General features: G+C 49.7%; 3 protein-coding genes across 6 annotated transcripts; 1 reads left to right on the forward strand and 2 right to left on the reverse strand.

The window, feature by feature from the left end:
* Positions 1-187: 187 nt before the first annotated feature.
* On the forward strand, positions 188-16,453 carry GFM1 (G elongation factor mitochondrial 1). Its single transcript, XM_051781839.1, has 18 exons — positions 188-329; positions 974-1,126; positions 1,405-1,537; positions 1,997-2,201; positions 2,837-2,953; positions 3,481-3,631; positions 3,744-3,898; positions 4,524-4,608; positions 5,245-5,382; positions 5,861-5,962; positions 6,062-6,118; positions 6,500-6,637; positions 7,354-7,436; positions 13,281-13,443; positions 14,200-14,344; positions 14,991-15,151; positions 15,689-15,742; positions 16,026-16,453. Exons 1-18 carry the CDS (start codon positions 276-278, stop codon positions 16,155-16,157), a joined length of 2,226 nt encoding a protein of 741 aa, XP_051637799.1. The 5' UTR covers positions 188-275; the 3' UTR covers positions 16,158-16,453.
* Positions 7,432-12,896, reverse strand: LXN (latexin). 4 transcript variants are annotated; one of them, XM_051781887.1, is made up of 6 exons: positions 12,744-12,896; positions 11,750-11,812; positions 11,051-11,225; positions 10,353-10,489; positions 8,620-8,682; positions 7,432-7,752 (listed from the first exon to the last, which is right to left on the reverse strand). In XM_051781887.1, exons 1-6 carry the CDS (start codon positions 12,870-12,872, stop codon positions 7,657-7,659), a joined length of 663 nt encoding a protein of 220 aa, XP_051637847.1. In that variant the 5' UTR covers positions 12,873-12,896; the 3' UTR covers positions 7,432-7,656. The 4 variants fall into 4 exon arrangements, with proteins under 4 accessions (XP_051637847.1, XP_051637845.1, XP_051637846.1 ...); XM_051781885.1 differs by having other exon boundaries at positions 7,432-8,682; XM_051781886.1 differs by lacking the exons at positions 10,353-10,489; positions 11,051-11,225 and having other exon boundaries at positions 7,432-8,682.
* A 2,164-nt stretch (positions 16,454-18,617) lies between the features above and the next one.
* On the reverse strand, positions 18,618-27,392 carry LOC127468585 (ovocalyxin-32-like). The gene is made up of 6 exons (XM_051781903.1): positions 27,080-27,392; positions 21,857-21,919; positions 20,877-21,051; positions 20,091-20,227; positions 19,313-19,375; positions 18,618-19,191 (listed from the first exon to the last, which is right to left on the reverse strand). The coding sequence occupies exons 1-6, from the start codon at positions 27,305-27,307 to the stop codon at positions 19,033-19,035; spliced, it is 825 nt and encodes a 274-aa protein (XP_051637863.1). The 5' UTR covers positions 27,308-27,392; the 3' UTR covers positions 18,618-19,032.
* Positions 27,393-27,990: the final 598 nt, after the last annotated feature.

The raw sequence follows: 27,990 nt of genomic DNA on the forward strand, positions 1-27,990 counted from the left end.
TCCCGGTCCCGTTTTAGGGCGCACTTGGAGAGCTTCCCGTGTGCGCACCGGGAATGCCCCGCGCGGGCCCGGGGGCGCTCCCCGGAGGGATCAGGGTCGGGAGGAGCGTCCCCCATTCCCGGTTCCCCCGGTCCGTCCCGGAGAATCCCGCCCGGAGCCGCCAGTCCCGGCCCGGGCGGCGCCTGCGCGGGGCCCCGGAAGGGGCGGGAGTGACCCGGGGCTGGAGCCGGGATTGGGGCCGGGATTGGGGCCGGGCTGGAGCTGCGCTCGGGGCCATGCTGAGGGTGTTGAGAGCCGGGCTGGCCCCGGGCCGCCCGCGGCACCTCCAGGTACCGCCCGAGGGGCCCCTCAGGAGGGGCGGCCCCGCTGTGAGGGGCGGGAGGGGAAGGGGCCGGGCCGGGCCCGCCCGAACCCCCCGGCGGCTGCAGGACACGCGTGACCCGTCCCGTGGGATCGGGCACGGGGATGGGGGACACGGGAGAGCGGGAATGTCAGCGCGGTGGGGATGTGGGGATGGCGAGGAGGGGCCGCGCCGTGCGTCCGGGCTGGGGACAGTCCCGGGGGACCTGGAAAGGCCATTCGGCCTTAAGTGACCGGTGTGACACAGAGCAGGGGCCGTAGGGAAGCGGTTTGGAAGTTTATCCATCGGCACAGCGAGTCACAGGAGCAGTTAGGGTGGGAAAAGACCTCCAGGATCTCCGAGCCCACCCTGTGCCCGATGCCCACCTTGTCCCCAGCCCAGAGCACTGAGTGCCAGGGCCAGGCCTTCCTGGGACACCTCCAGGGGTGGGGACTCCAAACCTCCCTGGGCAGCCCCTGCCAAGGCCTGACCACCCTTTCCAGGGAGAAATTCCTCCTGATGTCCAACCTGAGCCTCCCCTGGCACAGCCTGAGGCTTTTCCGTCTTGTCCTGTCACTCACTGCTGTGTTGGGTTAGCTCCTCACTAACTCACGACCTCCTCTTGCCCTCCAGCTGCTCCTGACCTCCTGCAGACGCTGCTCCTCGGGGGTCCTTCCCAACGAGAGGATCCGCAACATCGGGATCTCGGCCCACATCGACTCCGGGAAGACGACGCTGACGGAGCGAATCCTGTTCTACACGGGCAGGATCGCGCAGATGCACGAGGTGGGGCTGCTCCAGGGGGAGCCCTGAAACCCTCCTGCTTCCCCTGATAACCCCTTAAAAATTAGTGGAGAGCAAGGGGATTGAATCCCAGAATCACTGAGGTTGGAAAAGCCCTCCAAGGTCATCGAATCCACCCCATGCCCCATCTCCACCTTGTCCCCCAGCCCAGAGCACTGAGTGCCACGTCCAGTCCTTCCTTGGGCACCTCCAGGGATGGGACGTGTGTTCTTAGTAAAGTCCTGGGACTACATTTTTTTTTTAATTTCTTTTTTCCTAAGGTGAAAGGTAAGGATGGAGTTGGAGCTGTGATGGATTCCATGGAGCTGGAGCGACAGCGGGGCATCACCATCCAGTCTGCAGCCACTTACACCATGTGGAGAGACACCAACATCAACATCATTGACACCCCAGGTGAGGGAGCTGGGAACACCTGGGGGTTGCTGTTCCTCATGGATACAGAGGACATGGTGCATCTTTGTGTTGTGACAGGACAGTGTGTCGTGGATTCAAACTGACAGAGGGGGAATTTAGGTGAGATTTAATTCGGGAAGGAAGAAATCCTTCCCTGGGAGGGTGGGGAGGCCCTGGCACAGGTTGCCCAGAGAAGCTGTGGCTGCCCCTGGATCCCTGGAAGTGTCCAAGGCCAGGTTGGACAGGGCTTGGAGCAACCTGGGACAGTGGAAGGTGTCCCTGCCCATGGCAGGGGTGGCACTGGATGAGCTTTAATCTCCTTCCCACCCAAACCATTCCATGGTTCCATGATCAGCCACTCAAGCTGGTGTGACTCTGTGGCTGGAGGGTTTGGCTCTGTTGGCTGGTGCTCCTTTCTGCACTCATTTGTCATGATTAATGAGTTTTATTGTCCTTCAGGACACGTGGACTTCACCATTGAAGTGGAGAGGTCTCTGAGAGTCCTGGATGGAGCAATCCTGGTGCTCTGTGCTGTTGGAGGAGTCCAGTGCCAGACCATCACTGTGAACAGGCAGATGAAGAGGTACAATGTGCCCTTCCTGACCTTCATCAACAAACTGGACAGGATGGGCTCCAACCCAGCCAGGGCCGTGCAGCAGCTCAGGTATTTACCAGTTAAAATGACTTGGGAAATAATTCTGAATACTCCCATGGCATTGGAGAGGCTTCTCTTTGTACCTGCAGTTTGGGGAATGCCTGACTCAGATTAAGATCTGACCCATAAGTCTCCAAAAACCCTAAATATTTTGGTCAGCCAAGACTTGCAGGGACCAAGAGCTGGGGTTTGATATTTATTTTGTTGATGGAATTATATGTGGAGCCACCTGGAAAGCAGCCTTTTGGTTTTCCCTAGATCCTGGTAGCACATGTGCCGCTGGAATTCCAGCAGGGAGGTGATGGGGTGGTTTGGATGCCTGGAATCCTCCTTGCTCCTATTTTGATCTGTGAGATAACTCATTAATATGCATGAAGCCTTCTCCCCTAATCAAATAATCAATCTCAAACGAGTCTCCTCTGCCTTCTTTCCCAGGGGAGTTGCTCCCTGTTCCTCTTGGGATACAGAGGGTTGAGCCACCCTGGAAAACACCTGGGTGGTTTTTATCAGCACTGACAGATTTTTGGCACTGCCCAAAGGATGAAATCCAGGGATTTTGTGGGAGGTTGTTTAAAGACAATCTGGAGGAGACCCATAAAAACAACGCTTTTCTTGAACTAATTTCTGTTTTCTCCCTCTTTCAGGTCCAAGTTGAAACACAATGCAGCTTTTGTCCAGATTCCAATTGGGCTGGAGGGAGACTTTAAAGGAATTATAGATCTTATTGAAGAAAAAGCCATTTATTTTGATGGGGCACTTGGGTGAGTTGTGGAACTTGCTCCTTTCTTGGCTGGAGCTGCTCTTTGCACGAGGAGTTCCTCCTGCAGAGGTGAAACCCTGCTCTCTGGGAATATCAGGGTGGGGCTTGTGCCAGGGCTGAGCTCAGCCTCGGGCATTCCCATCCCCTGGCCCTGCAGGTGAGCTCTGGGATGGGTGGCTGCAGGAGGAGCTGGGTGGTGGGAAAGGGTGGTGGCCACACTTCCCACCCTGAGAAACAGGGAGACTTGCTCCATAACGGGACCTGACAGTGCACAAGTGGCTTCTGGGATGAAGATAAGATGTGGGTGGGGCTGTTGGGCAGGTTGTCCTGCATCCTTCAAACTCCTGCCAGGAGTGGGAAGGAACCTTCTCCCGCCAAAGCGCCGAAGCTGATCCTCGTAGGGGATTTTTCCCATTATCCATGTCAGCAGTGAGTTCTTCTTGGTGGGGCTGGTCATGGCAGTGATGGAAGGTGATGTATCCCCGTGGTCCATGCCCTGTGGGTGATGGTTTGTCCCCGTGTGTGCAGGCAGACCCTCCGTGTTGAGGAGGTCCCGGCCGAGCTGCGGGCGGAGGCTGCCGAGCAGCGCCGGGAGCTCATCGAGTGCGTCGCCAACGCCGACGATCAGCTCGGGGAGATGTTCTTGGAAGAGAAGATTCCCACGGCTGCTGAGTTAAAGGTACCTCCAGAGGGGTGCAGCTCCTTGCTCCAGGAGTGGAGATGCCCAGGGAAGCCAGGGAATTTCGGGCTCCTGAAGGTGCAGGAGGAGAGTTACCAGGGCTGTTTTCCAGCTTGCCATCAGGAGAGCGACGCTGAAGAAGTCCTTTACCCCAGTCCTCGTGGGAAGTGCTTTGAAGAACAAAGGGGTGCAGCCACTGCTGGATGCTGTCCTGGAATACCTTCCCAATCCCTCTGAGGTGGAGAACTATGCTATTCTGAACCAGGGGTAAGGACAGCCAGGAGCAAACAGAAGTGTCCAAGGCCAGGTTGGACAGGGCTTGGAGCAACCTGGATGAGTGGAAGGTGTCCCTACCCATGGCAGGGGATGGGACTAGGAGGCCTTCAAGGTCCTTTCCAACCCAAACCATTCCATGATCCTATGGAATAGTTTCAAAGCAGTTTAATACATAGCAGGAAACATCAGTAACAAGATCCAGGATCATTTACCATTTTTATTAAATAATAGCACCAGAATTTGGCACAAACTCCCAAAACTAAGAGAGCTCCTTTCATCTGAGGGTTACCCTTTATACTGGTGTTATTAACCAATTAAATGTGGAAAATGATTATGAGGTAGTTCATCAGAAATGATGGCAGCCCTTCAAGCCTTCAGCCCCTTCCAGTGCCTGACCATCCTTTCCAGGAAGAAATTCCTCCTCATGTCCAACCTGACCCTCCCCTGGCACAGCTTGAGGCTGTTCCCTCTTGTCCTGTCCCTTGTTTCCTGGGAGAGAAGTCCAACAATTAGGTGTGAACCCCAACATAAAAGCCAGTAAAGAGCCAGCAGATGCTTAGAGGAGGCTCCTGTGTTGCCTCATAACCTCACCTCCCTCTCCATCCCTGTTTTTAAGGGATTCTGAGGATGGATCCAAGTTCCTGTTGAACTCTGCTCGTGATGGTTCCCAGCCTTTCATCGGACTTGCCTTCAAACTGGAGGTGAGTCCACTGAGTTCTTCCTAACGACTCACAGAGTGAATCCAAACAGATGGGGCTGCCAAAGTTGTGTAGAGCAAGCTTTAAAATCAGTTTATATTTAAATTCAGTTTAAACTTAACCTTTAAAAAACTGGTTCCCACCATAAAACCCACCAGCGTGTCCAACACTGCCAATTTGGAAGTTTAGAATGGGTCATGTCCCTCAGGTATTTCATGGTTTTCTTAGTTAAAACTTAAACATTTGGGGGGGTTATGGGTTATTTCAGATACTTTCAGAGAAAAACCCTGGATTTGAAAACAATGAAACAGGAGAGGTTTGGAGAGGATAAAATGCACAGTTTTAAGGAAACAATTTGTTTCTGCCTAAAGAGCAGCACTTGAGATTTCATGTTGCATGTCTCTGTTGGGAAGGTTTGGGAGTGATGAAATGAGTTCAGAAAATTGCCAGGAAATGCCAAATTCCATCCCAGAGCCAAGGGAAAGCTGAGACTCTTCAAAACGTTTCAGTTACATTTCTAGTGTGGAAATTCAAACCAGAAACATTCAGTCAGTGCAGGTGATGCTTTCGGTAACAGTGCTCTTGGTTCCCAGAAGGATCATATGTGATTTTTTTTTTTTCCATGGATTTTGCTTCCAGGCTGGTAAATTTGGGCAGTTAACCTACATCAGAGTTTACCAGGGGATGCTGAAGAAGTCTGATTACATCTACAACACCAGGACTGGGAAGAGGGTGCGAGTGCAGAGGCTCGTCCGGATGCACTCGGACAACATGGAGGTGAGTGATCCCTAGGGATGGACTCTGAGCCACTGTCTGACATTCCTGCAGTGGGCCAGGACTGCCTGGAACACAGCACATTGTTTGCTTCACATCCCTAAACTAGAACAAGTTGGCATCCAAGCCGAGCTCTCCCTTTTGTCCTTGGAATAAAGAGGTGGAAGATTTACAGAGCATTTTGTCCCAGCTGGAATTTTAGAGGAGCTCAATGTCAAGCTTTAAAACACAGAGTATGTTTATATGTCTTCTGTAAACCAGGTGTAGTTTGTAGGTTATAGAATCATAGGAAAATGGTTTGGGTTGGAAGGATCTTAAAGCCCATCCAGTGCCACCCCCTGCCATGGGCAGGGACACCTTCTATGATCCCAGATTGCTCCAGGCCCTGTCCAGCCTGGCCTTGGACACTCCCAGGGATGGGGCAGCCTCAGCCTCTCTTATCTTTCAGTGTTATCTGAACAGGAAACTTTTCTTTCCCCAGGATGTCAGTGAAGTTTATGCTGGAGACATCTGTGCCCTGTTTGGGATTGACTGTGCCAGCGGGGACACCTTCACTGATAAAACCAGCACTGCCATCTCCATGGTGAGTTCCCCTTTCCCTGAGGGCCTCAGGCACTGGCATTTACCAGGATTTTGCTGGGAAGGTTTGTAATCATCACCTCTTCCTTGGTGGCCACTGCAGGAGTCCATCCACGTCCCCGATCCCGTCATCTCCGTGGCCATGAAGCCTTCCAACAAGGTAGGAGCCTGGGGATCCACATCTGCCCCTGGCTTCCCCTCCCTTTGCTGCTTTTTAGGATTTTATGCAGCTTAAATAAGGAACAGGCTAAAACAAGCACTGTTTGAAAGTGTTTTATCCACAATCCCTAAGATTATATCTCTGGATGACCCAGCACGTGGCTGGGCTGGGTGGTGTCACTCAGCCATAAATAAGGTGCATTTCTTTGACCTGAACTTGAAATTAAATCACAATTAATACATTAATAAACACAGTTAGAAGTGGTTCAGAAAATCACCTCAGAGAGCAGAAGTGCTCAGCTGTTGATAGGAAAAGTCGAGGCCTTTTTCGTGGATAATTTCTGGAATTTGAGCAAATCTTGTGTGTTTAATTGCATTTCAGAACGACTTTGACAAGTTTTCCAAAGGCCTGAACCGCTTCACGAGGGAAGATCCCACTTTTAGAGTCCACTTTGATGATGAGAGCAAGGAGACCATCGTTTCTGGGATGGGGGAGCTGCACCTGGAAATCTATGCCCAGGTAATTGGGAAAGCAGATTCCATGGACTCTGCTTTTCACTGGTTTTCCAACCACAAATTCTCCTTCCTTTTCCTCCTCCTCTTTCTTATTTCCAGCTGCTTTGGGAATAGTTTAACTGTAAATCAACCTCTGCAGGTTCTTTCTCTCCAGTGGTTCCATTTTGAAGGATTCTAAACTATTTAAAGGAAACTTCTGCCTGGAATATTTTCACTTCTTCAGTTCAAATCCATAAAAATGGATTAAACACTACACTTTGCTTTAGCAGCCTTTGCTTATAATGAACTAATAATTAATAATAATTAATTACTGCAGAAAAATACTGTGTTTCTGTGGTTTTAAATGTATCCTTCCATATAAAAGCTGATGCAGGGAGAAGGGAATACCTACTTACAGTGATTAATCTCATTCCAGTTGATGTCTGTATTTTAATTAACACAAGAGATGTGTCTGAAATGTTGACAGAACGAAGAAAAGATGCTTTTGTCTTGAAAAACTTAAACTTTAATAGAAAAATTAATGCTGCTCCCTTTCCCTGTGTAGATCTTAAGCAAAGCTGGATGCAAAATGACAGTGAACAATTTATAACATTAAAAAAAACAAACAATAAAAAGCCCCCCAAAATCAGTGAAAAACCCCTGGTTAACCCTGATTAAATTAATACAATAATTTCCAAAGAACTGCTCTAATGGAACAACTCTGGGGGTTTTTTCCTGCAGCGAATGGAGAGGGAATATGGTTGTCCTTGCACCACGGGGAAGCCCAAAGTTGCCTTCAGGGAGAACATCTCTGCACCTGTGCCGTGAGTATTCCCTCTGGGAATTGTTTTAGTCATTTCTTTGGATGCAGCATTTGATTAAGCAGCAGGGAGGAAAAGATCAGATCAAATCCCAAGGCACAGGAAAAGTTTAATTAAATGTCTTTGTACCCTGATTGCTTGCCCACCCCTTCCCCTCCTCTGCCCTCCCTCCAAATGCCTGCTGGAGCTCTGGAGCTGCTTCCAGGTGGGATCAGGGGGTCCCTCATCCCGAGGTGTGTCCGGGCTGGCGGCTCTCCCGTGTCACTCTGACACCATCCCGAGGGTGCCACAGCACTGTCATCTCCCAGGGAATGATCTCCTGTGGGAGTGACAGCAGGGAACAAACTGGGCTTCCGTTCTCTTGGTTAGTCAGGAATTTCTCCTCATGGAAAACTCAGGAACCAAACCCACTGTAGGTGCCCCGAGTGAACTCGGCTGGAATTTAATGCTAACCTTGGTTTAAATTTGAATTTAAAGCTGACCTTGGCTTAAATTTAAAGCTGAACATCACCTTAGGAGTTACTCTTAACTCACAGTGTATCTTCTCCAAACACACAGGAAAAACTGGGAGAATCCATAGAATTCTGTTAATTTAAAACTTGAGAGTGCAGGGGTTGGAAGCAGCGGAGCTGGAGCTGGGAGGGAGATCCCTGGGTGGGTTTTCCAGGAGGTTGCACAATCAGGAACTTCTCTCACATTTTCTGTGTTTTCCTTATGAAAACACTTGCTCAGATCACAGAATTATGATGGGGAATGGCTCCAAGTGTGAATACTCTGCTGGGAACCAGTTTGTGCTGGGATAACTGGGATGGGTGAGGTCTCTGTGCTGGGCACCAGCGCTGTCCTCTGGCATGGGAGCATTCCCAGCCCCCTGGAATTCTGCTGAGCACTCCAGGATGCTGCTTCTTCCCTTGATCCCCAGCCAGTTTGGCACTGGGATCTCCCAGGAGGAAAGAGCTGTGAAGCCACCAGTGTTTTGAAACTCAGCCATTCCCAAGAAAGCCCAGAAACAGCTGGAAATTGCTGCTGTTGTGTCCTGGAATGCTGGGATGGACAGAGAAGGTGGCCCTGACCTCACCCTCACCCTCTGTGTCCACCCCACCATCTGTGTGCCTGAGCTGGAGGCTGCAGAGCTGCCAGGCTTCAAACAACAACAAAAAAGGCTTTTTAGAAATCCAATATTTACCTGGGACACCATTTCGTGCAGTAGAACCAGGTAGTCAAACTGCAGATATTCATCACTTCTCCTCTGGAAAGACAAGGTGAAAAGGGCTGAATTTGGGGCCTCTCCCCACCTACAGAGCAGTGAGTCAGTTCTCTTTGGTTATCCCAAGAATTCCCTGCTGTATTTCAGGTAAAACAGCTTATTATAACCAATAAGGCAGGTGGAACTCAGTCACTGACAAAACAAAAAAGATCCTGATCTGTGTTTTTGTCACTCCAAACTTGCACTGGAGAGATAATTGTGAGGCTTAAAACTCTGCTAATGCAGATTTAAGGAAATCAGATAAATATCAACTTCAGGAACTCCTTTGGGATGGGAACACCTCCTTCTACAAGGTGTCAGTTTACCCCAGATAATCCCAAATCAAATTGTCAGTAGGATAAGGACACACTCCAGAGGCCTCACAGGGATTCTGAGTGACAAAATACACACTGGCCTTTGGAATATACTTTTCCCATGTATTTTTCAAGGAAAAGGAACAAAATTCCCCAAGAGAGGTGGCAGCTGGGTTAATTTAATAGTTTTCTGTCTGCCTTGTCCTCGAATTTGTTAGAGAGGGGTTTAAAATCTTTAAACTCTTGCTGGTGCACAGCCCTGCAGCAGCTGTGAATTGCTCCAAGATGCCATCAGAGGGAGCAAAACATTCACAAATCCTGCTCCCTGAAGCAATTTGTCTCTCCTTCATCCCCAGCACTTCCTGGGAATTCACTGGTTGTTCTGCGTGGCAAAAACATTTGGGCCTTGAGTTTTCTAAATCCTGTTTCTTTTTCCTGGCTCACATACAAAATTGCCTCAGATTTAAAGCTGGCCAGCCCTTTAGAGGTTATTCTTAACTCACAATATATTTTTTTTTCCAAACAGAGCAGAGGAATTAGGGAGAATCTGTAGAATTCTATTAATTTACAAATCAAACCAAAAGGACTTGGCTGTGACAGTAAGTTTTGTGAAAGCAAAGTGCTTTCTCTCACTTAAGCCTCTTCCAGGCAAGGGGCCTGTCAGGCCTGGTGGTGGCAATTAATGACTCAGTTAATGTCAGGAGCTACAGTGAGATTTGCCAGGTTTAGATTCCTGAGCTTAGGGCAGATCCAGGTGTGCTCAAGATAAACCCATCCCTTGTAACCACCCAGAAATAAAACAGGAAATATCTTATCCTGGAATATTCTGTTCCCTTTCTCCCTCGTCTTCCCCTTTTGTGTTCCTCAGTTCAGGTTTCTCACCATAAACTCAGTTGATGCTCAACATGGTAAGGGAAGTCCAAGAGCTCAAATAAAAATCCCTTTTAAGTTCTCTCTCCTAACTGCTGTTTGATTAGAGGGAAGGGGTAGTGGAACAAAATTCAAACACTGGACTAGATTCTTAAAACCAAACCAGAGCAGGAAGTTCAGACATAATTGAGGTTTCCTGAATGTGGATTTTTAAGAATGTGGATCCAGCTCTGCTCTAGTCCCTGCTCAGCTCCTAAACACTATTTTTCTTGCAGAGCATTGAGAGCCAAGGCCAGGTTGGAATATGTGTCAGGGGAAAGAAGTGGAGGAGAACACCCTGAGAGTGTCCAAGGCCAGGCTGGATGGGGCTTGGAGCAACCTGGGCTGGTGGAAGGTGTCCCTGCCCATGGCAGGGGGTGGCACTGGATGGGCTTTAAGGTCCATTCCCACCCAAACCACCCTGGAATTCTCTGACTGATGGAGACTTACCACCTGCTTCACATGTTTGATTTGGGCCAGCTGGAGCTGGGTGTTTTCCGTGGAATTCTGCCACACCAGGTACCCCGAGGCGACCCAGGCGAGCAGGTGGAGGGGCTCCAGCTCTGGGGGCACGTGGCCATGGCTGTCTGGGAAACAAAACAATTCCTGGGGGTTAAACAAGAGCCAGCAACAGAACTTCATCACCTGGTGCTAAAAAGTCACTCCCTTCCTTGTCACAAAACCTTCCACGGGATCTTGGAAGAGCTGCTCCATCCCCGCAGTGCTTCCTCCTGTGGAATCACAGCGTGGTTTGGGTTGGAAGGGACCTTAAATTTCACCTTCCACTAGCCCAGGTTGCTCCAAGCCTCATCCAGCCTGGCCTTGGACACTTCCAGGGTGTTCTCCTCCACTTTTTTCCCCTGACATATCAAGTTTTCAAGGCTCTGAAGTCCAAGCAGCCCCTCGCTGTGCAGTCGGGGTGTGGGATGTGCTGTGCCAAGGACAGCTCAGAGGGAGCAGGCAGAGGTGACAGTGGCAGGTGGTTCTGCAGAACAGCCACATGCAAATCCTGCCTCAATTCTGGATTTCAGGAATCAGAATAAATTGAGTAGCTGTGACTGAGAGACCCCCAGACAGAGAAAGGGAAGCAGCACGTGTTCAGAGCAGGGGGGAGGCCTGATCCTTCTCCCTCAGCCCCATCCTTGTACCTGGAATGTTCTCTGCCACAAGCTCTTTTTCCAGGCTCCTGATTCGAGTGTAGAACACGTGATCTGCTTCCTCTGTGCTCTTTAGTTCTCCTTCAAGTGTGAACTGCACATCTGGAGCAATGTTTTTGTTGCCCAGATGATACAGAACCTCAGCAGTGCAGTTAACAGTACTGTCCTGTCACAGAGTTAATTATGTGCATTAATATTTCATTAAGTACATGTATAATGTGGGTAATTTGCATTTCTGACATGTCTTTTTTTTATGGAGTTGCTGTTTTCTCTGAGTCTGGCCCAGAGAGATTTGTGATTATTTAAGACAAGGTTAAATTCACGGTTTATCTGTGAATGCACAAAGGTGATTTGCTTTCTGCAGTGATGGGAAGGGCAGTGGGTGGGGTGCAGAATGTCCCTTGTGCTGTTCACTTGGAGCTGAGTGACACTGAATGTCCTTGTCATCCCTCCAGCACTGTCTGGTGCTGGAGTGGAAGGTACCACATGGGCAGGGCTTTTATGGTGGTAAAATTTAGCCTTTTTTTACCTGATTTGCAGGATAGAAAATCAGAAACATGATTCCAAATATGATTAGTTGGTGTGTCCCCTGGATGCTGAGCCAGAGCAGCAGCATCAAGTGTGTTTATGACACATCAGTGCTGCCAAGCTCTGCCCTCAGAGTGTTTAATTAAATCAACCTTAACTCACTTTGTCCAGGACATCTTCCAGCTCTAGTTCCAGGTAGTACTTGTGCCCAACATCCTTGATGTCCTGAGAAAGGGAAAACATTAAGGATGTTTTTGTCAAATGTTGAATGACTTTGCATAGTGGACAAGATCAGAGAATCACAGAATGGTTTGGGTTGGGAGGGAATTTAAAACTCCTGCAGTCCCACCCTGCCATGGGCAGGGACACCTTCCACTAGCCCAGGTTGCTCCAACCTGGCCTTGGACACTTCCAGGGATGGGGCAGCCACAGCTTCTCTGGGCAGCCTGTGCCAGGGCCTTACCACCCTCATTTCTAGCCCTGAATTAACATTTTGGGGCTCCCCATGTGCTTCCATCCAGCAATGTGCTGGTGGTTAAATACTCAGGTGGGAGTGCTCAGTGATTCCTCAAATGCAGTCCCTTTTGCAGTTCATTATGAATCATGTCATGGAGTTTTTTGGCTGTAATGACTGAAGGGAGTGGGGGGGTTGCTGTGCCCCTGTTTTGGGGTTTTGTGCCCTGTTCTCACAGGTGGGGTTTGCTGTGCCCTGTTCTCATGAGTTTGTTTCCCTGTAACCCAGCCTGGGTGAGCAGCGAGGTGTGTCCTGGCAGCCGAGCACCCTCCTCCCTCCTGAGTGTTCCTGGGAGGTTCCCCGGTCCCGATGCCATCGTGGGAACAGCACGGGCTGTATTCCACCTCCCCAGCCTGCCCGACTGCTCCCAGCCCCCGGGCTGTTCGGGACACACAGGTCCCTCCGTGCCCCCCAACCGTGGGTGGGCAGAGCGGCGGTGACACAGAATCCCAGGATAGCGGGGGTCGGAGGGCACCTCGGGGGATGGCCCAGGCAGGGGCACCTGGAGCGGGTGGCACAGGGGCGCTCCAGAGAGGAGACTCCCCGCCCTCCCTGGGCAGCTGTCCCCGAGCTGCGGGGCCCCGCTGGAGGGCAGTTCTCGGGAGTTTAGTTGCCGCCCCTCGCCCCCGGTGCCGCTCTCACCTCGGTGCGCGCCCGGCGCAGCTCCCGCAGCCGCAGCGCCCGCGCGGGGCCGCCCCGCCGGTACCGCAGGAACGCCACGGCCACGGCGGCGGCACGGCGGGACGGGGACTGTGCCGGGGGCAGCTCCATGGCCACGCAGCTTCCTCCGCCCGCAGGAAGGCACCGGCACGGGGAGGGACCGCGGGCGGCGCGTCCCGCCCCGGGGAGCGGGCGGGGTCGGCGCTGGTGCTGCCGGGGGGAGTGAAGGTTTTAACTGCGAACAGGGTTAGGTGGGATAGTGGGGAGAATCCTTCCCTGTGAGGAACAGGCACAGGTTGCCCAGAGAAGCTGTGGCTGCCCCAGCCCTGGAAGTGTCCCAGGCCAAGTTGGGGCAACCTGGGCTAGTGGAAGGTGTCCCTGCCCATGGCAGGGGTGGACTCCATAACCTTTACATTCCCTTCCAACCCAAAGTAGTCTGGGATTCTATGAACTGCAGAATGAGAATTTTTCCCTGGGATTGCAGCAGGTTCACGTGTTTGGGGTGTTGTTTGTTTTCAGGTTTGAATTCACCCACAAGAAGCAGACAGGAGGAGCAGGCCAGTATGGCAAAGTGATCGGGGTGCTGGAGCCCCTGGATCCTGAGGACTTCACCAAAGTAGAGTTTGAAGACAGAACCGTTGGCACAAATATTCCCAAACAATTCGTGCCCGCTGTGGAAAAGGTACAAACCATCTGTGTGCTACAGTGAATACTGATTTGTGTGTTTTCTTGCCATATCACCCACATTTACTGTGCTGGCCTTGCCCCAGGCAAGGGGGCTTTTCCTGTTTCTTCAGTGGAAACAGAATCATTTGTGTGGTTTTACTTCATATCTCACATTCCTGGGTTTTCCACTGTCTTTAGAAGCTGCTCTGTTTGCTTTGGTGGTGTGTGCTGGCTCTGTTTCCCTGGCAGTGCCTCCTTTCCTTGCTCACAATCCAACAAGCCTCCTGCTCAATCTGCTTCTTACTGGCCCTTCTGCTTTTGGTTGCCCCACAATTCTCATCTCTAACCCCAAAATATGGAACTTTTTCTGTGACTTCTCTGAGGCCAATTATGTAGGAAGCTGCAATTAAGCTGCATTTCCTGCCTGAATTCCCAATTTATCTCTGAATTCCTTTTTCATCTCTGTGACTGTCTCTCTGTAAGATTTATCACAGACTATTTTAATTAACCTGCCATCATCTTGGAATTCCTACGATAACCCAGAATAATTCCTTCATTATTCTATGATGCAACACTTGAAGACTTTTGCAAAATCCTGAAAAAAACACGCAGTCTTAAAGGAATCCTGTTCTTCAGGCAGGAGCTCTTTCCACACAGAGCATTCTTTGGGGTTTTGGCCATACAGTCCCTTACAAAGCCAAATCCTGAGGGCAGTTTTCCTTGTTCCTTGGTTTTTAGTTTAAAAAAGTACTGACTCAGGCTGTTGTTCCAGGGATTCCGAGATGCCTGTGAGAAGGGTCTGGTGTCCGGGCACAAGATCTCCGGGATCAGGTTTGTCCTGGAGGATGGTGCCCATCACATGGTGGACTCCAACGAGATCTCCTTCATCAGGGCAGGAGAAGGAGCCCTAAAACAAGGTAGGAGCTCCTTGCTTGGATGTGTCCTGGCTGTTATTGCTGGGGCTGAATTTAACAGCCTCATTCCTGTAGGTTCATTTGTTATTTGGGGTATCCATCCATCCACCTATCCATCCATCCATCCAAAGTCTGGCCACTTGTGTAGAGCACAGTGTAAGAGTTTATAGAATTTTTGAGGGAGGCACAACAATTCTTGTGGTTCTGTGAAGGAGATCCTGTTTTCCTGGAATCCAGTACAGAAACATCAGCAGCACCATCCTTACAGGGTAGGAAGAGAACACTTGGTCAAACTGTGCCTTTTTTAGGAAAAATGTCTTCACTGGAGGAGTGGTGAAGCACTGGGACAGGGAATTGGTGGAGTCACAATCCCTGGAATTGCCCCTGGATGTGGCACTTCACAACATGGTTTAAGGTCAGAGGTTGGATTTGATGACCTTGGAGGTCTTTTCCAACCTTAATGACTCTGTGATTATGGTGTCAGGAATAACAAGCTGGGGAGCTGGAATTCCATGGAGCTGCTTGTTTTCCCTCGCTGTCGTAGGAAACCCTTGGCATTACCATGACCCATTTGTTGCTGTGCATGGGAGTATCTGAACTTCCCCTCAGGCTTGTGGTGCTGGATTGTTTCTCCCTCTGTTTTTCCCAGCCATGGAAAACGCCACGGTGCGAATCATCGAGCCCATCATGGCTGTGGAGGTGATGGCTCCCACGGAATTCCAGGGAGCTGTGATAGCTGGGATCAACCGGCGCCACGGGGTCATCACGGGGCAGGACGGGGCAGAGGGCTACTTCACCCTCTATGCTGAGGTTTGTGCTCTTCCCAGCTTTTCCTTCCCTCCTGTTGCCTTTTGACTCCATCACTGTTTTCCTTAGTTTATGTGGATAAACTTGGAGCCAGGTTGACTCATTTTCCGTGTTCCCTTTCTTACGTCCCTTCTAAAAACCTGTGTTTTCCTGTTGGGTGGTGGGAGGGAAAATCATCTCGGCAAAGCTTTGGCTTTGGGCTGCCCTGCATCCCTTCTGCTTCCGAAACTGAGGAATTTAATCAGAGCTCCAGTCTGGAGTTACCTCAAACCTTGTGATCTCTGGATGACACAGCCCTGAATCCAGGATGCTCCAGTTCCTGGTGCATTCAGACTCTCAGGTTTTTGAAGTTTCCTGCTGAGAACATGCTGCAAGTATAAATCAGTTAAAATAACAGGCGCTTTACAACACCAGATCATTCAATCCGAGCTTTTTACAGGCAGCACTGACTCTTTGTGTCAGAATTGGGATCAATTAGGTGGTGACTCAAAGTTGATGGAAAAAGTGTTTTGTTTTTACAAGCCTGTGTTGGGATTTCAGGTGCCACTGAACGATATGTTTGGATATGCCACCGAGCTGAGGTCCTGCACAGAGGTGAGTCCTCCATGTCCTCTTTGCTTAAACGTGTTTATTTCTGTAAATTTGGGCTACTTTGCATCATTGTATCCACAGCACCTGCAGCAGGGAAGGAGATAAAAACCAAACCCAGAGCTGGGTCATTTTTGCTCAAAAAAAATTGTTCCATGCTTTGGGTTTTGTTTGTGTGGGATTGTGAAGGATTCTTGGATGCTGTTTCACAGACAAGGGAGTGACCTGCTGTTCAGCACAGTTACACATGTACCATCCTCACCTGGACGTTCTTTTCCCAATTTTACAGGGAAAGGGGGAATATACCATGGAATACTCCAGATACCACCCGTGTTCACCCAGCACCCAGGAAGAAATTATCAACAAATACCTGGAAGCAACGGGGCGACTTCCTGCCAAAAAGGGCAAAGCCAAGAGCTGATCTGACTCCTCTGGAGTCCTTTGAACAGTTTTTCCCAATCTCCTCCAGCAGCTCAGTTTTCCAAGCCATGGAAGCAGAGAAGGCTGGCTGGGGAAGGCAGGCTGGCAGTGGGATTTGGACTTGGAATTTTGTCATCATCCCCTTCCTCTGTGGAATTCTCAGGAGCCACCAGAGGATCACAGCGGAATTGTTCACGTGTAAATGCTGTCCTTAACAAAATAGATGTTAAAACACGGCTGATAATTGGTCTTGAAATTCGTCTTAATTAAGTTCTATTAAAATAATTGTATTTTTTACTTGATACATCATTATTGTGTAATTAGGTTTGGGAAGTTTGAAAATCTTGAGGCAGGAGAGTCAGGTAGGAGCTGCTGGACAGGCACAGGGAGTGAGTTGTCAGCCCACACTGAGCACTTCTCACAGGGTGCTCCCAGCTTCTCTCCAGGGAAAAATGCCACTTTTCCCTCCAAATCCTCCAGAAATGGCACAGGATCCCTCAAAGTCTCCACCCACTGGGCAAAGCCATCGCTCAGTGCCACTGCCCTGGCACCAAATCTGCTTTTCACTGGTGGCACAACAAAGTTGAGGAGGGTGTTGGTGGGAGTTAACTCTTCCCAAAGCTGGGAACAACCTGGAATTCCTCTATGGGCTTGTGATGTGGATTCATTGTGTGGGCTTGACTTTGGCTCTCTGTTAGAAAACCAAACCAGAGCTTTCTCTTCCCAGAATCTCCCAATCCTGAGGGCGTGTCCAGCCAATGCTCAGCGCAGGAATCAGTTGACTGAAATCTTGCTGACTCATTGCAGAGACAAAACAAGGACCCTGGAGTTCCATGGGAAGGAGGAGATATCCCCATAATTCTGTATTTTTAATGACTCCCAGAAGGTCCATGTTGAAGTGTCTCTCTCCCTTCCTGACCTCCTCAGCTTAACAGACTTCCAGTAAAGGGGGGATGAAGTTCCAGTTCAAACCCAGCGACATTCCTGGCACAGGATGATTCCCAGACACAGCCAGGAGTGCAGCAGCCAGGCTTCTCCACAGCCCTCAGGGGAAGACAGGGAAAAGGAGTTATTTTGACCTTGGGAACGGATTTGTGAGCACGTGGAGGTGCTAACAGGGCTGGGGTGGTGTATCCATGTGGTGTATCCCTGTGTGTTTCTTTGGGACAAATCCCCAATTCCCCCCCATCCACAGCTTTGTTGTTGTCAACTGCTCAGCTGGAATTGATTTCCAGAAAAGCCCTGCAGGTCCTCAGACATGGGGAGATTTTCTTGAACAACCTTTTACCAAAATTCAGGGTTGTCTTATGAAAGCAGTGTGGAAACAGGAAGGGAACGGGGTGGTTGGGATTTTATTTACTTTTATGGTTTTCCTGCTCTGCTCAGGCCACTGTGATGTGAATTCCTGGCTCGTGGGTGCTGCCAGATGTGCTGGTGCTCCACAAATCTGGAGAAAACCAAAACCCCAAGAATTTTGCTGTATGATTTTAGGTTTTAGGCTGAAATCTTGGCCTAAAAGCAGCTGCCTTAGAATTCCAACAGCTTTGCTGCTTCTCCAGAAGTTCCTGTGGAGCAGTTGGGAGTTACACTGACCTGGTGACTTGGAAGTACCCAATCCTCTGGTCTGGGTCTGCAGAGCAGTGGCAAAAACAAGGTAAGAACACTAAAGTAGAGCCCCAAAGTGCAAAATCCATCCCATTTTCTTGTTTATGTTTCAAAAACTATTTTAATCACCAGCTTCTTTAAGAAATGTTGAAATTCTCAGCTCTGATTTCATACTTTTGATGAGGAGAAATGTTCTACCAGCACAGAAGAAAACACCAGGAGCACGTGGGATGTCGTTCCCTGAATTTATTGTGGTGCCTGGTGTGTGCTGAGAGAAAAAGCTTCAGTCAGGAAATCAGGTTTAACAGTCTGTGTGTGTAAAACACTGGAATTCGGGGGGCTGGCATCACCCAGCTTAAATAAAAGCAGGGAAAACTGTCATGTGAAATCCTGGAATCATTGTTACTGATTACAGATCCAGGATAATGAAAACCACCACAAACTCCAGAGAACAGCCACCCCAGCACCTGTTTCCCTCAGGAATGGGGTGTTCTTGGTAAGGATTTATTCTATCCTGGCAGAAATCTGGCAAATGGGGAGAAAAAAGGTGAATTTGAGACAGTTTGGCACAACCTCAGAGAGCAGAGGTGGGATGGTGGTGGATCTTCTGGGAGCCCAGCTGGAGGATTTGGGGGCAAAGGACAAACCCACAACTTTGTGGTGTTCAGGATGGGAACAGGACAGGGCAGGAACCAAGAAGAGCTGTTTGAGGGGTGTCCTGCCCATCTCAAATGTGGGAATTCATCCATCTGGAGCCTTCCTGGCTCTGCAGGTCTGTTTTGGTTCAGAGTTTACAGAGAAGGTGGAAATTTGGGGTCCAACAGCAGCACAGTGAAAGAAAACCCAGCCTCGCCCCTGAGTGATGGTATTTGGTTTATTGGAGAGGTGAGTTGAAAACCAGCATGATTCCATCCCAAAAAATGACCCAAAAAATTAGTAGGCAGATATTTCTTACTGACAGATTAATACTTTCCTGGAGATTTTTTGCCCAAATATATTAACTTTGTTTACAAACTCTACGTAACAGTTAATTAGTGACATAAAATCAACCTGTGTATGTTCATCTGTGTATATGTGCAGTAGCAAAGGCTTTAGGTAGAACTCTCTAGAAGTTGAGTCTTGCAGTTTGAGAAGTGACAGGAAATAATTTTGGCACAGAACAGAGTAGTGAAAGCATCCCGATCACTGACTTGTGTGGAAACCCGATGCCGGCTCCAGCTCTGGTAGCATGAGGATTTTCTCCCTGAATCCAGGGATTCTGACACTCTCCCTCAGAAGCTGTCCCCCCTTTCCTCTGAAAGGCCAGCAGCTGATCCCGATCCCAGCCCAGATCCCTCCTTCAGCCCGGGGGTCTGGGAGGCACAGAAGTGTTTCACTTTCAGAGGCCGCCCAGGGAGCCACGTGAGGCGCATGTGGCAGGAAATCATCTCCTGCAGGAGGGATTGAAAAACACCTCTTTTACAGAGAAATACTGATTTTATAGGTGTATACTCATCACCTTTGTACTGCCCATCTCCTGGGGGCAGGAGGGATTACACCCCTGTTTCTTACCTGTGTTGGCATTTCGTGGAGCAGGACAGTGTAGTCGAACTCAATAAAATCATCTTTCCTCATCTGGGTATGGAGAAAAAGAGAAGGATTATCAGGAACACAGGTTTATATTGTTGAAGTTTAGCTTCTGCTTTGATTTACTTGGCTGCACTGAGCTTGCTTAGGGACTGTGGTTGCTGGCTGGAGTGAGGTGGGTTTTGATCATGGAAAGACGGGGAATTAGGAGCACTTCCTGCATGGAATTGTTGAAGGCAATGGCTGCTGTGTGGCTCTGCAGCCCCACTCTCTGCCATGAAACCAGGCTGGCCCAGGTGCTAATTAATTGAATTTCCCCCTCTGATGGATTTGAGAATATTGCCTGTTAATCTCTGCTTCAGAGAAATCTTGTGCTGAATGGAGCAAAAACTGGGTCCTGCCTGTGGATCACAGGGACACAGAGCTTTGGGAGCTGCTGTTTGATGTGCTGGGGGGTCAGACCTGCTCCCCAGGCAGGTGTTTGTTCCAGGTCTGAGCCTGATGATGCCTGTGAGCCTCACAAAGGGTCAGAGGGTGTGGGAGTGACCTGGTGGGGGGCTGAGGAACTGCAGGACCTGCAGAAGCCACTCATGCAACAAGGAAAGCCAAATTTTGTCCAAATGAGTAAAGTTTTCCCACCAACACCTGGACAAAGTGCCTGTCCAGAGGTGGAGGTGCTGGAGAAGGAGAGGCCCTGGGGTTTGGGGGATCACACCCACGGCAGCAGTGAGAGCTGGGGGGTTCTGCTCCCTGCTCCACTCACCCACTGCTTCACCGACTTCACTTGTGCCAGGAAGTATCCCACGTCCTCTGTGGACTTTTCCCACATGATGGAGCTGCTGCCAGCGACAGCCAGAGCCCAGGCTGGCTCCAGGGCAGGCTCAATGTTGCCATAGCTGTCTGCAGGGCACACAGAAACACAAACAATATCAGTTCTGGCTGTTCAGCTGAAAAATGATGAACCACAGAGCACTTTGGCCTGGCACAGGCTGGTCTTGGGATGAGACTCTTCCCTCGGACGTGTCACAGGGAAAAGGGAGGAGAATGATGCTAAAGCTGCACCCCAGGAAAGTAGGAAAGTGTGGCAGGACTGACATTGCCAAAAGACAACATTCACGGGGTCCCACAGTGAGGTAAGAACCCCAAAATCCAGGATAATGGAAGTCTTTACCTAGCTGGGAGGAAAAGATGGAATTTTTCCAGGATGGAAAAGTTCTGTTAGTCATGCCCAGTGAATTTCCAGCCACAGCTGGGGAGGTTGTGGCTTGGGGCTCTTGTTATTCCTGGAGGGCATTCTGCATTTTCTCGAATTTAAAATGGTGCTTTTAAACCCAAACCACCTTCAGAAGGTGGTGCTGATGCCAGTGTGAAATGCAAGGGGGTTTTGTTCTCCCAGAGGATCCCTGGAAGGGGGAATGTTTTGACAGCACTGTGGTTTCAGGGTGCTGCTGTAAATAAGGTGTCTCCTTCCAGTGCATGTGTTTGCTTGTGTTCTTCACAGTGCCCTGGGAGATAAACCAAATACAGCTGATTGGCTGGGGGAATATACCTGGAATATTGCTCCCAGTTATTGGTTTGGTTTGCTGCCTGATTCTTTGGTAGAGTCTGTTGTCCTCTTCCTGGATTTCATTCTGGTCTTTGGTGTGTGAGCACTTGATGCTGACAACAGGAGGAGACTTTTTCCTTGGATACAACACCGTGGCCAGGCAGCTCCCGGTGTTTTCCTGTCAAGGGAGAATTTAAAACTCTTACCTTTGATCAAGATTTTAGTTACCAGCAACTCATTCCTTGGGTGAAGCTGGTCAAGGGTCAGGAAAGTCTTCAGAAGGATATAATTTTTTTCCCCAGAAAAGTAAATGTTTTAAAACCACGAGGTTGAAGGGAGTTAACAGAAGTTTTTGATTAATGCACTAAGTCATCTTGGAAATGTGTTTGAGAGTTTTAAGAAATAACATTAATTGATAACAGGGACTTTCACTGTATTGTAGTTCAGCCTTGAAATGAAAATAATCTAAAGCTTCATATTAAGTTCTGAGAATAGTTTGAATTCCACAAACTATGAAGGAAGAGGGCAGTGAAATTGCTGGTGACAAGTGTGACAGGGAGAGTGGAGGGGGTTAGAATTGAGAAGAACATGCAGCTGCCAGCTCATTATTCCCTTTCTGGGGTGTGGACAGCAGGAGGGGCAGTGGGATAATGAGCACAGTGGGATAAAGAGCACAGAGGGATAATGTCCCCAGTGGGATAACGAGGACCAGGCTGTCACACTCTCACTGAGCTTGGGCCACTGGGAAGTTTCACTCAGGCCTTTGGTTGCCTGAGGTGACTCAAAATCCTTCAGGATTGAGGGCTGAGGATCTCTCAGGTGCTCCTCGGGGCAAAGCCCCTGACAGGCAGGCAGGGAGGAGCACAAAGGTCTTTCCATTGGGAAAGATCCCTTTCCTGAGCTCATAAATGTCCCTGTTTTGGAGCTGCTGAAGTTCATTCCATGCCCATGGTCAGAGGGAACACAGAGGACCAGAAACTCACCCCAGTCCTGTAGTCTTCTGTGCTGAACTGCAGGTAATACTTGTGCCCAAAGTCTGGGATGTTCTGGAAGAGAAAAGGTTCAGCCATCAGTGGAACTGAAGCCTTATTTATGTGCTGGGACAAGCAGTGAGGAGGGGAAACAACCATAAATAACCTGCACACAAAGGGATGTTTGAAAGCCTTTCCTCACTGAGAGGCAAGAGGGGAAATCCAGCTCAAAGTCCTCCCTGGGCCAGATTGTTCCAGAGTAACTTCACCAATACTGACATTCCCAGGGAGTGTTCAGTGTCCAAGGAGGGGTTTTTGCACTGACTATCAAATATAAATGAATCCAATCCTGCTGAGTCACAGCTGAACAGGAATTACCCAGGCTCATTTAATATCTAAGATTTTGGTCATTGGTGATGGGAAAGAAACTGGTTTCACCACACAGATTCTGGTCTGTCTGCTCTGGTTTGCCCTGAAAATACCAGTCCTGAAGGATCCCATTCAATTATCCAGGATTCTGCTTGGTAAGGAAGAGCAAAAGATAACTCCTTGCTGATGGGAAGCAGCCAGGAGGACAAAACACCTGAAAAGCCTTAGAAATGCAAACCTCTGAAATGTGTAATTTTCTTGGATTTGGGGGTTTTTAACTCGAGGATTTCAGTTAACAAATGGGCCTTCTAGTGTGGGATCTTCTGTCTCAGCTCCAAGCAGGCTGAAAGAGAAACTGTCTTTTAATGTTGGCCATGAAAAATACTCATTTCCCTGGGATTACCTCATCCAGTTGTGCAAGAGCAGAGCCCAATAACAAGTCTTGGCATTATCTGCTCTTTATTTCATGGTCAGTCTTTTATGTTCCTGCCAACTTTTAGACTGAGCTCTGAAATATCTGTATTTTTGAGTGTAAGGGCACTCATTTGTTCCCCTTGCTCGGGTTTTGAACACAATGCTCTTCAGAGGAGCAGGAGGGGAACTGTGGCTGTTTGCAGCAGTTGGCAGACCAGGAGCCAAAGCAAACGTGGGTTTGTGTTTCTCTAACCTTGAGCCCTCACTTTCCCTTCCCAGTTTCTCCCAGGAAGTTACTGATGGCATAAGGTCGGCAAAGCCCCACGCCCGCCTGCCTGGAGTACCTGCACAGAGTTGTAAACTGCAGGTAAGAGGACAAACTGCTTTAATCACTTGTTCTGTATTATAAAACCCCCTCCTGAAAGTTTAGGGTGAGTCCAGTGTGGAGCTGGAGCCACATCCCACCGGGAAGAAGGTGGAGGAAACGGAACGAGCTCAGACTTCTTTAATTCCTTTCTTCTTCTCCTCCTCGTTCTCCTCTTCCTCCTGCCCCTTTTCGTGTGTTACCTGAAATATTGTCCTCAAAATGGCAGAGGATGTGCCATGAGGGGTCACAGCGTAGCAGAATGGGAAAAACTGACTTTCTGAAGTGCCAAAGAATCAGTAATCAAATGAAGTTATAAGGAAGAAGGGTCTAATCTCTCACAATAATCACTGCAGTTAAGGCTAACTTTCTGATTATTGTAAAGCTACCCCAGAGCTGTTATTGCAGGGGTTTATAACACTCTTAATTTGATCAAATTCGGCTATTTTGAAGCACAGTGAGCCAGGCCTGTTCCCTTTGGGTCATCACTGCACATGAGAGAACCTGAAAGGGTCAGGACTTGAATAGAGAATTCTGTGCTTTGGAAGGAAATATTTTTGAAGGAGATGTTTTTGAAGCAGATATTCTCCCTTCATTTGCAACAACTCCACCACAGTACTACTAGTAGGTATTACTACTACTTCTGTACTATTACTACCTAGAAAGCTTTCAGCTAAAATACAGATTCAGGCTGGGGGGGCTTCTTTGAGCCTCCCAGGGAGGAGGGAGAAGGTCCTTTTGGCAGGAAATAATTGTACATTTATGAAAGTATTTGTAGGTTCGAAGAAAAACATCACTTTTCTTTCCATTATTATTTCCCACTATCATCTGTAAACCCTCCCAGAGTGTGAGTTCCTCAGAGCCCAGGGATATCTGAAAGCCAAAGATAAAAGTGTCCAAAAAGAGAAGAAAACAAGTGAGTAATTCATTTTTCCACTGAATATCTGGGTCACAGGATTGTTTTATTTCCAGGCTCAGAATTCTTGCAGCTTTTCATGACGGATTTTTAGTGCAGTGGAGGCCAAAGCAGCAATTCCAGAGCAGGTCCCAAAGGAGGGAGTCATTTTACAATCAGTTTACAATCAGTTTACAATCACTGCTCTCACTCCCCACTGGCACAGGAAGGAGGGATCCCTCTCTCACCCCTAACTGCAGGTTTCCATCTCTCCTCCTCTGTGTTTCCCACCAGCATTTTCCCCCTGGATCCAGTTTTGAGCCAGTTTTTTAAGCAGGAAAAGCTGGAACTGCAGAGAGAGGAGGGCGAGCTGTCCCTGCCACAGGTCCTGCCTTTCCCACCCTAACGGGGGGCTCTCACTGTTGGAAGTAAGAAAATAAGGAATTTTTTAATTGACTTTTAATATCAAAACCAGGGTTGTGGTATTGCACTGTTTTGTATCCAGGTGAGGTTGTGAAGAGAAACATCCACCTGTAAAATGGGACTTTCTAGTCCAGTTTAATCCAGTGCTGCAGTTTAGCCACAGGATTACCTGGCTTTACCTTCACCCTTCACCTCCTCCTAAGTTCTGATTTCCAGGACAGCTTGGGATGGGAAATGCTACATCAGTGTTTTGAAAACTTCCCTCTTTGACTTCTGGGATCTTCAGCTGGCACAAACTAAGACTTTTCTTATCTAAAGTGTATTTTAAAGTGCAGCTGTTTCAACAATTCCACGAGCTGCTGTTTCCTAGAGGATCCTCACTAAAGGAAAAAGAAGGGACAAAACAAAGAGCAACCAGCAAGGCAGGGATTATTCCATGTTTGGCATCTCTCTGCTAGTTGTTGACAGGAGAGAAAAGCCCTGAAGTCTCATTTTACCTGAACATGAAAGATCCTTTCCAGGCTGGAGACTGTCTCCAGTCCTGTTTCCAATTACCAGTTTCACCAGCTAGTGGGCTAATAATGTCAGGATTAAATTACAACACTCATTATTGAATTCCATGATAAAATCATCCTGGTTTTATGGGATCCAGTGATATAGTAACCAATAGGAAATTTGCCTTCTTTAAAAAAATTACTAAAACCCAGACAAACCGAAAACCCCCAAACCCCAACATTTCTGTCTCTTGCCTTCACCTAATAGAGCACATTCCTTCCAGGAAATTCTTGTCATTTTTTTCCAGTGGAGGACAGAAAAGAAGGAAGTGACCATGTTTAGCACTTTTCTCCTCTTGCTTTCACAGAGTGTGCAAAGAAAAAGGGGAATTAGACTGCAGAGAGTGGTTACAGTGAGCTCCTCATCCAGAGCTGGGAGGAAATAAGGAGGAATTTCACTTCTCTATAACAAACCAACTATTCTCCTTCCTATATTAGGAGTCAGGTGGCTGAGAGCGGGGGAGGAAAATCCCTTTCCCTTCCCCCAACCCAAATTAGTTCACAAATATTCACAAATATTCAGCTGGGAAGGGGATCTGCACCAACCCCTTCCTGCTGACAGTCTCTTTCCTAGGGAATTGCAGAGCTCCAGCAGGGAATTGCAGTGCTGCCAGCTTGTTCTTCAGCCAGGCACAAGTATTTATATATGGAAATATATCCATATATCCATATGCAAACTGCCCAGGAAATACAGAAGGAACATTTATCCGTTTGGAAAGAAGTATAAAACAGCACAGGAGGTTCCTGTCAGGGGTGTCTGCAGCAATTTCATAGGAAAACTGAATGTCCCACGAGCAAGTCCATACTCAGCACCTAATGTTTTATTTAATGGCATATTTGGGAATGATGATGAGAACACAGAGTTACCTAAAGGGCATGATTCCAGATGAATCCATAGCAGAATTCCCAGGCAGGGCTAACACTGTCTTTCAGCCTTGCATTACACCAAAGTCTGATTTTTTCACAGTATTTTGCATTTTGTCAGATTTGATTGAAAATTATTTTGACCTGTTAAATATCGCGTGCCAGTCAGGCTTCAAATTGTTTTGGAGCCACTGCCAAGTGGGATTTATGGGAAGGATTCAGGATCAGGACTGCAACAGCACATCCTAAACTTTTTAGGCTGGCTCAGAACTTCTTTATTGAAAGGGAAGATTTGACGTTCCCAGTTTCAGGAGAGAGGGCCTGGATTGCACAAACCATGCAGACGCTGAAGGACAAGTGTTGTAAGGTCTCCAGAGCCATGGAAAGGATCCAGGAGAATCCAGTGCTGCATTTGGCCCTTTGGAATCCAAACCAAGCAGCCCTTGCTCAGAGAGCTGCCCAGCAGCAGGACCCGAGGGCTGGGTTTAAACCTCATCCCCTCGGCTCTCCAGGAAGGCAGTGCTTTCCTTCCAGGATCTACAGCCCGAGACAAACATTCCCCAGAAGCTTTTGCCTGATTTCTTGCCTTCAGAAACCGATCGAGCTGTAAAAAAAAATCCCAAAGCTGGAGGAGGAGAAGGGCTGCACAGCACGGGGTCATCCTTCGGGGAGCAGGGTCCGCGTACCCCGAGCACCACCCCGAGCATCCCTGGCAGGATCCGTGACGGGAAGGCTCTGCCCCTGCAGCTGCTCCTCTCTCGGGGACTCCTGCCCCTCTCTGTCACCTCACTTTGCCGTGCTTTTTGGAAGATAAAGCTGTGTTTTCTCATGGGAACTGCATCGCCTTTAGATGAAGTTCTTGGTCTGAGGAAGGGGCGGCGGGACAGCAGCCCCTGACGGGACCTGGGTGTCCCTGAGGAAGGGATGGTGGGACAGTGGTCCTGGGGGGGACTCAGGTGTCCCTGAGGAACGGAGTTGGGATAATGGTCCCTGAGGTGACCCAGGTGCCCTGAGCCACCAGAGGAAGGGGTGGGAGGACAGCGGTGCCCTGAGGGGACCCGGGTGTCCCTGAGGAAGGGGTGGGAGGACAGCGGTGCCCTGAGGGGACCCGGGTGTCCCTGAGGAAGGGGCAGCGGGACAGCGGCCCCTGAGAGGGGCGGGAGGGCACTCCCGGTGCCCAGCGCGGGACCGCGCTAACCTCGGTTATATATAACAATTAATATAATAATTACTGCTAATTGCAGCTATATACAATAACAACAATATAATAATTGCTGTTCACTGCACTTTCCCCGGCGTCGCTCTAAGCCCCGCGCCCCCCTGGCCCCGCACCGCCCCCGCTCCCCCCGTACCTTTACGGTGGCCTTGCGGACCTGCCCCAGCGCCCGCAGCCCCCCGGGCGATCCCTCCTTGAAGTTGCGGTACTGCAGGGCCACCCTCGCTGCCGCCGCGGCCCGGCGGCTCCCGGGGTTCAGTTGCCACCCGGCGCCGGGGTCCGCGGGGACGGGAGCGGGGAGCAGCAGCAGCAGGAGGAGGAGGAGGAAGGCGGGCGGCCCGGGCGCGGTGCGGAGCCCGGGCATGGTGCGGGAGGTACTGGGGCGGCCCCGCGGAGGTCCTGTACTAATAGCGGGGGGCCCGTCCCCGCCCGCTGTCAGAGCGGGCAGAGTCCTGTCCCTGGGCTACTCCCCTTCCCTCAGCCCTCCCACCTGCCGGGGGGACGGGGCAGATGGAAGGGGAGGGTGCTGAGGGAACCCGGGGGGCTGCAGGGGGGCTGGAGGGGAGCCAGGACTTCAGGAGTGCCCAAGAGGGACCGGAGTTTCTGAGGGGAGGTGGAGGGGACTTGAGAGGGGCTGGGGATGATCTGAGGGCAGCCACGGGGGGCTGGAGAGGAGCCAGGACTTGAGGGGTGCCAGGGTGCTGAGGGGAGATGAGGGGTGCGAGGGGCACGTAAAGAGGGGGTGAGGGTTCTGAGGGGAGACGAAGAGGACCTGAGAAGGGCTCGGGATTGTCTGAGAGGAGCCAGGACTTGAGGGGTGCCAGGGTACTGAGGGGAGCCAGGGGGATTTGAGGGGTGCCAGGGGGAGTTGAGGGGGACTGAGGGTTCTGAGGGGAGTCAGTGGGTTTGAGAGGTGCCAGAGTACTGAAGGAAGCCAAGGACATTTGAGGGGGATGGAGGTTCTGAGGGGAGCTGGGGGACTCGAGGGGTGCCAGGGGGGCCTGAGGGGGACCTTAGGTTTTGGGGGAGATGGGAATTTGAGGGATG

The sequence above is a fragment of the Manacus candei genome, unplaced genomic scaffold (genome assembly GCF_025592945.1).
Source record: "Manacus candei isolate 608988 ecotype Guabito, Panama unplaced genomic scaffold, ASM2559294v1 h1tg000015l, whole genome shotgun sequence".
NCBI classification, from domain to species: domain Eukaryota; kingdom Metazoa; phylum Chordata; class Aves; order Passeriformes; family Pipridae; genus Manacus; species Manacus candei.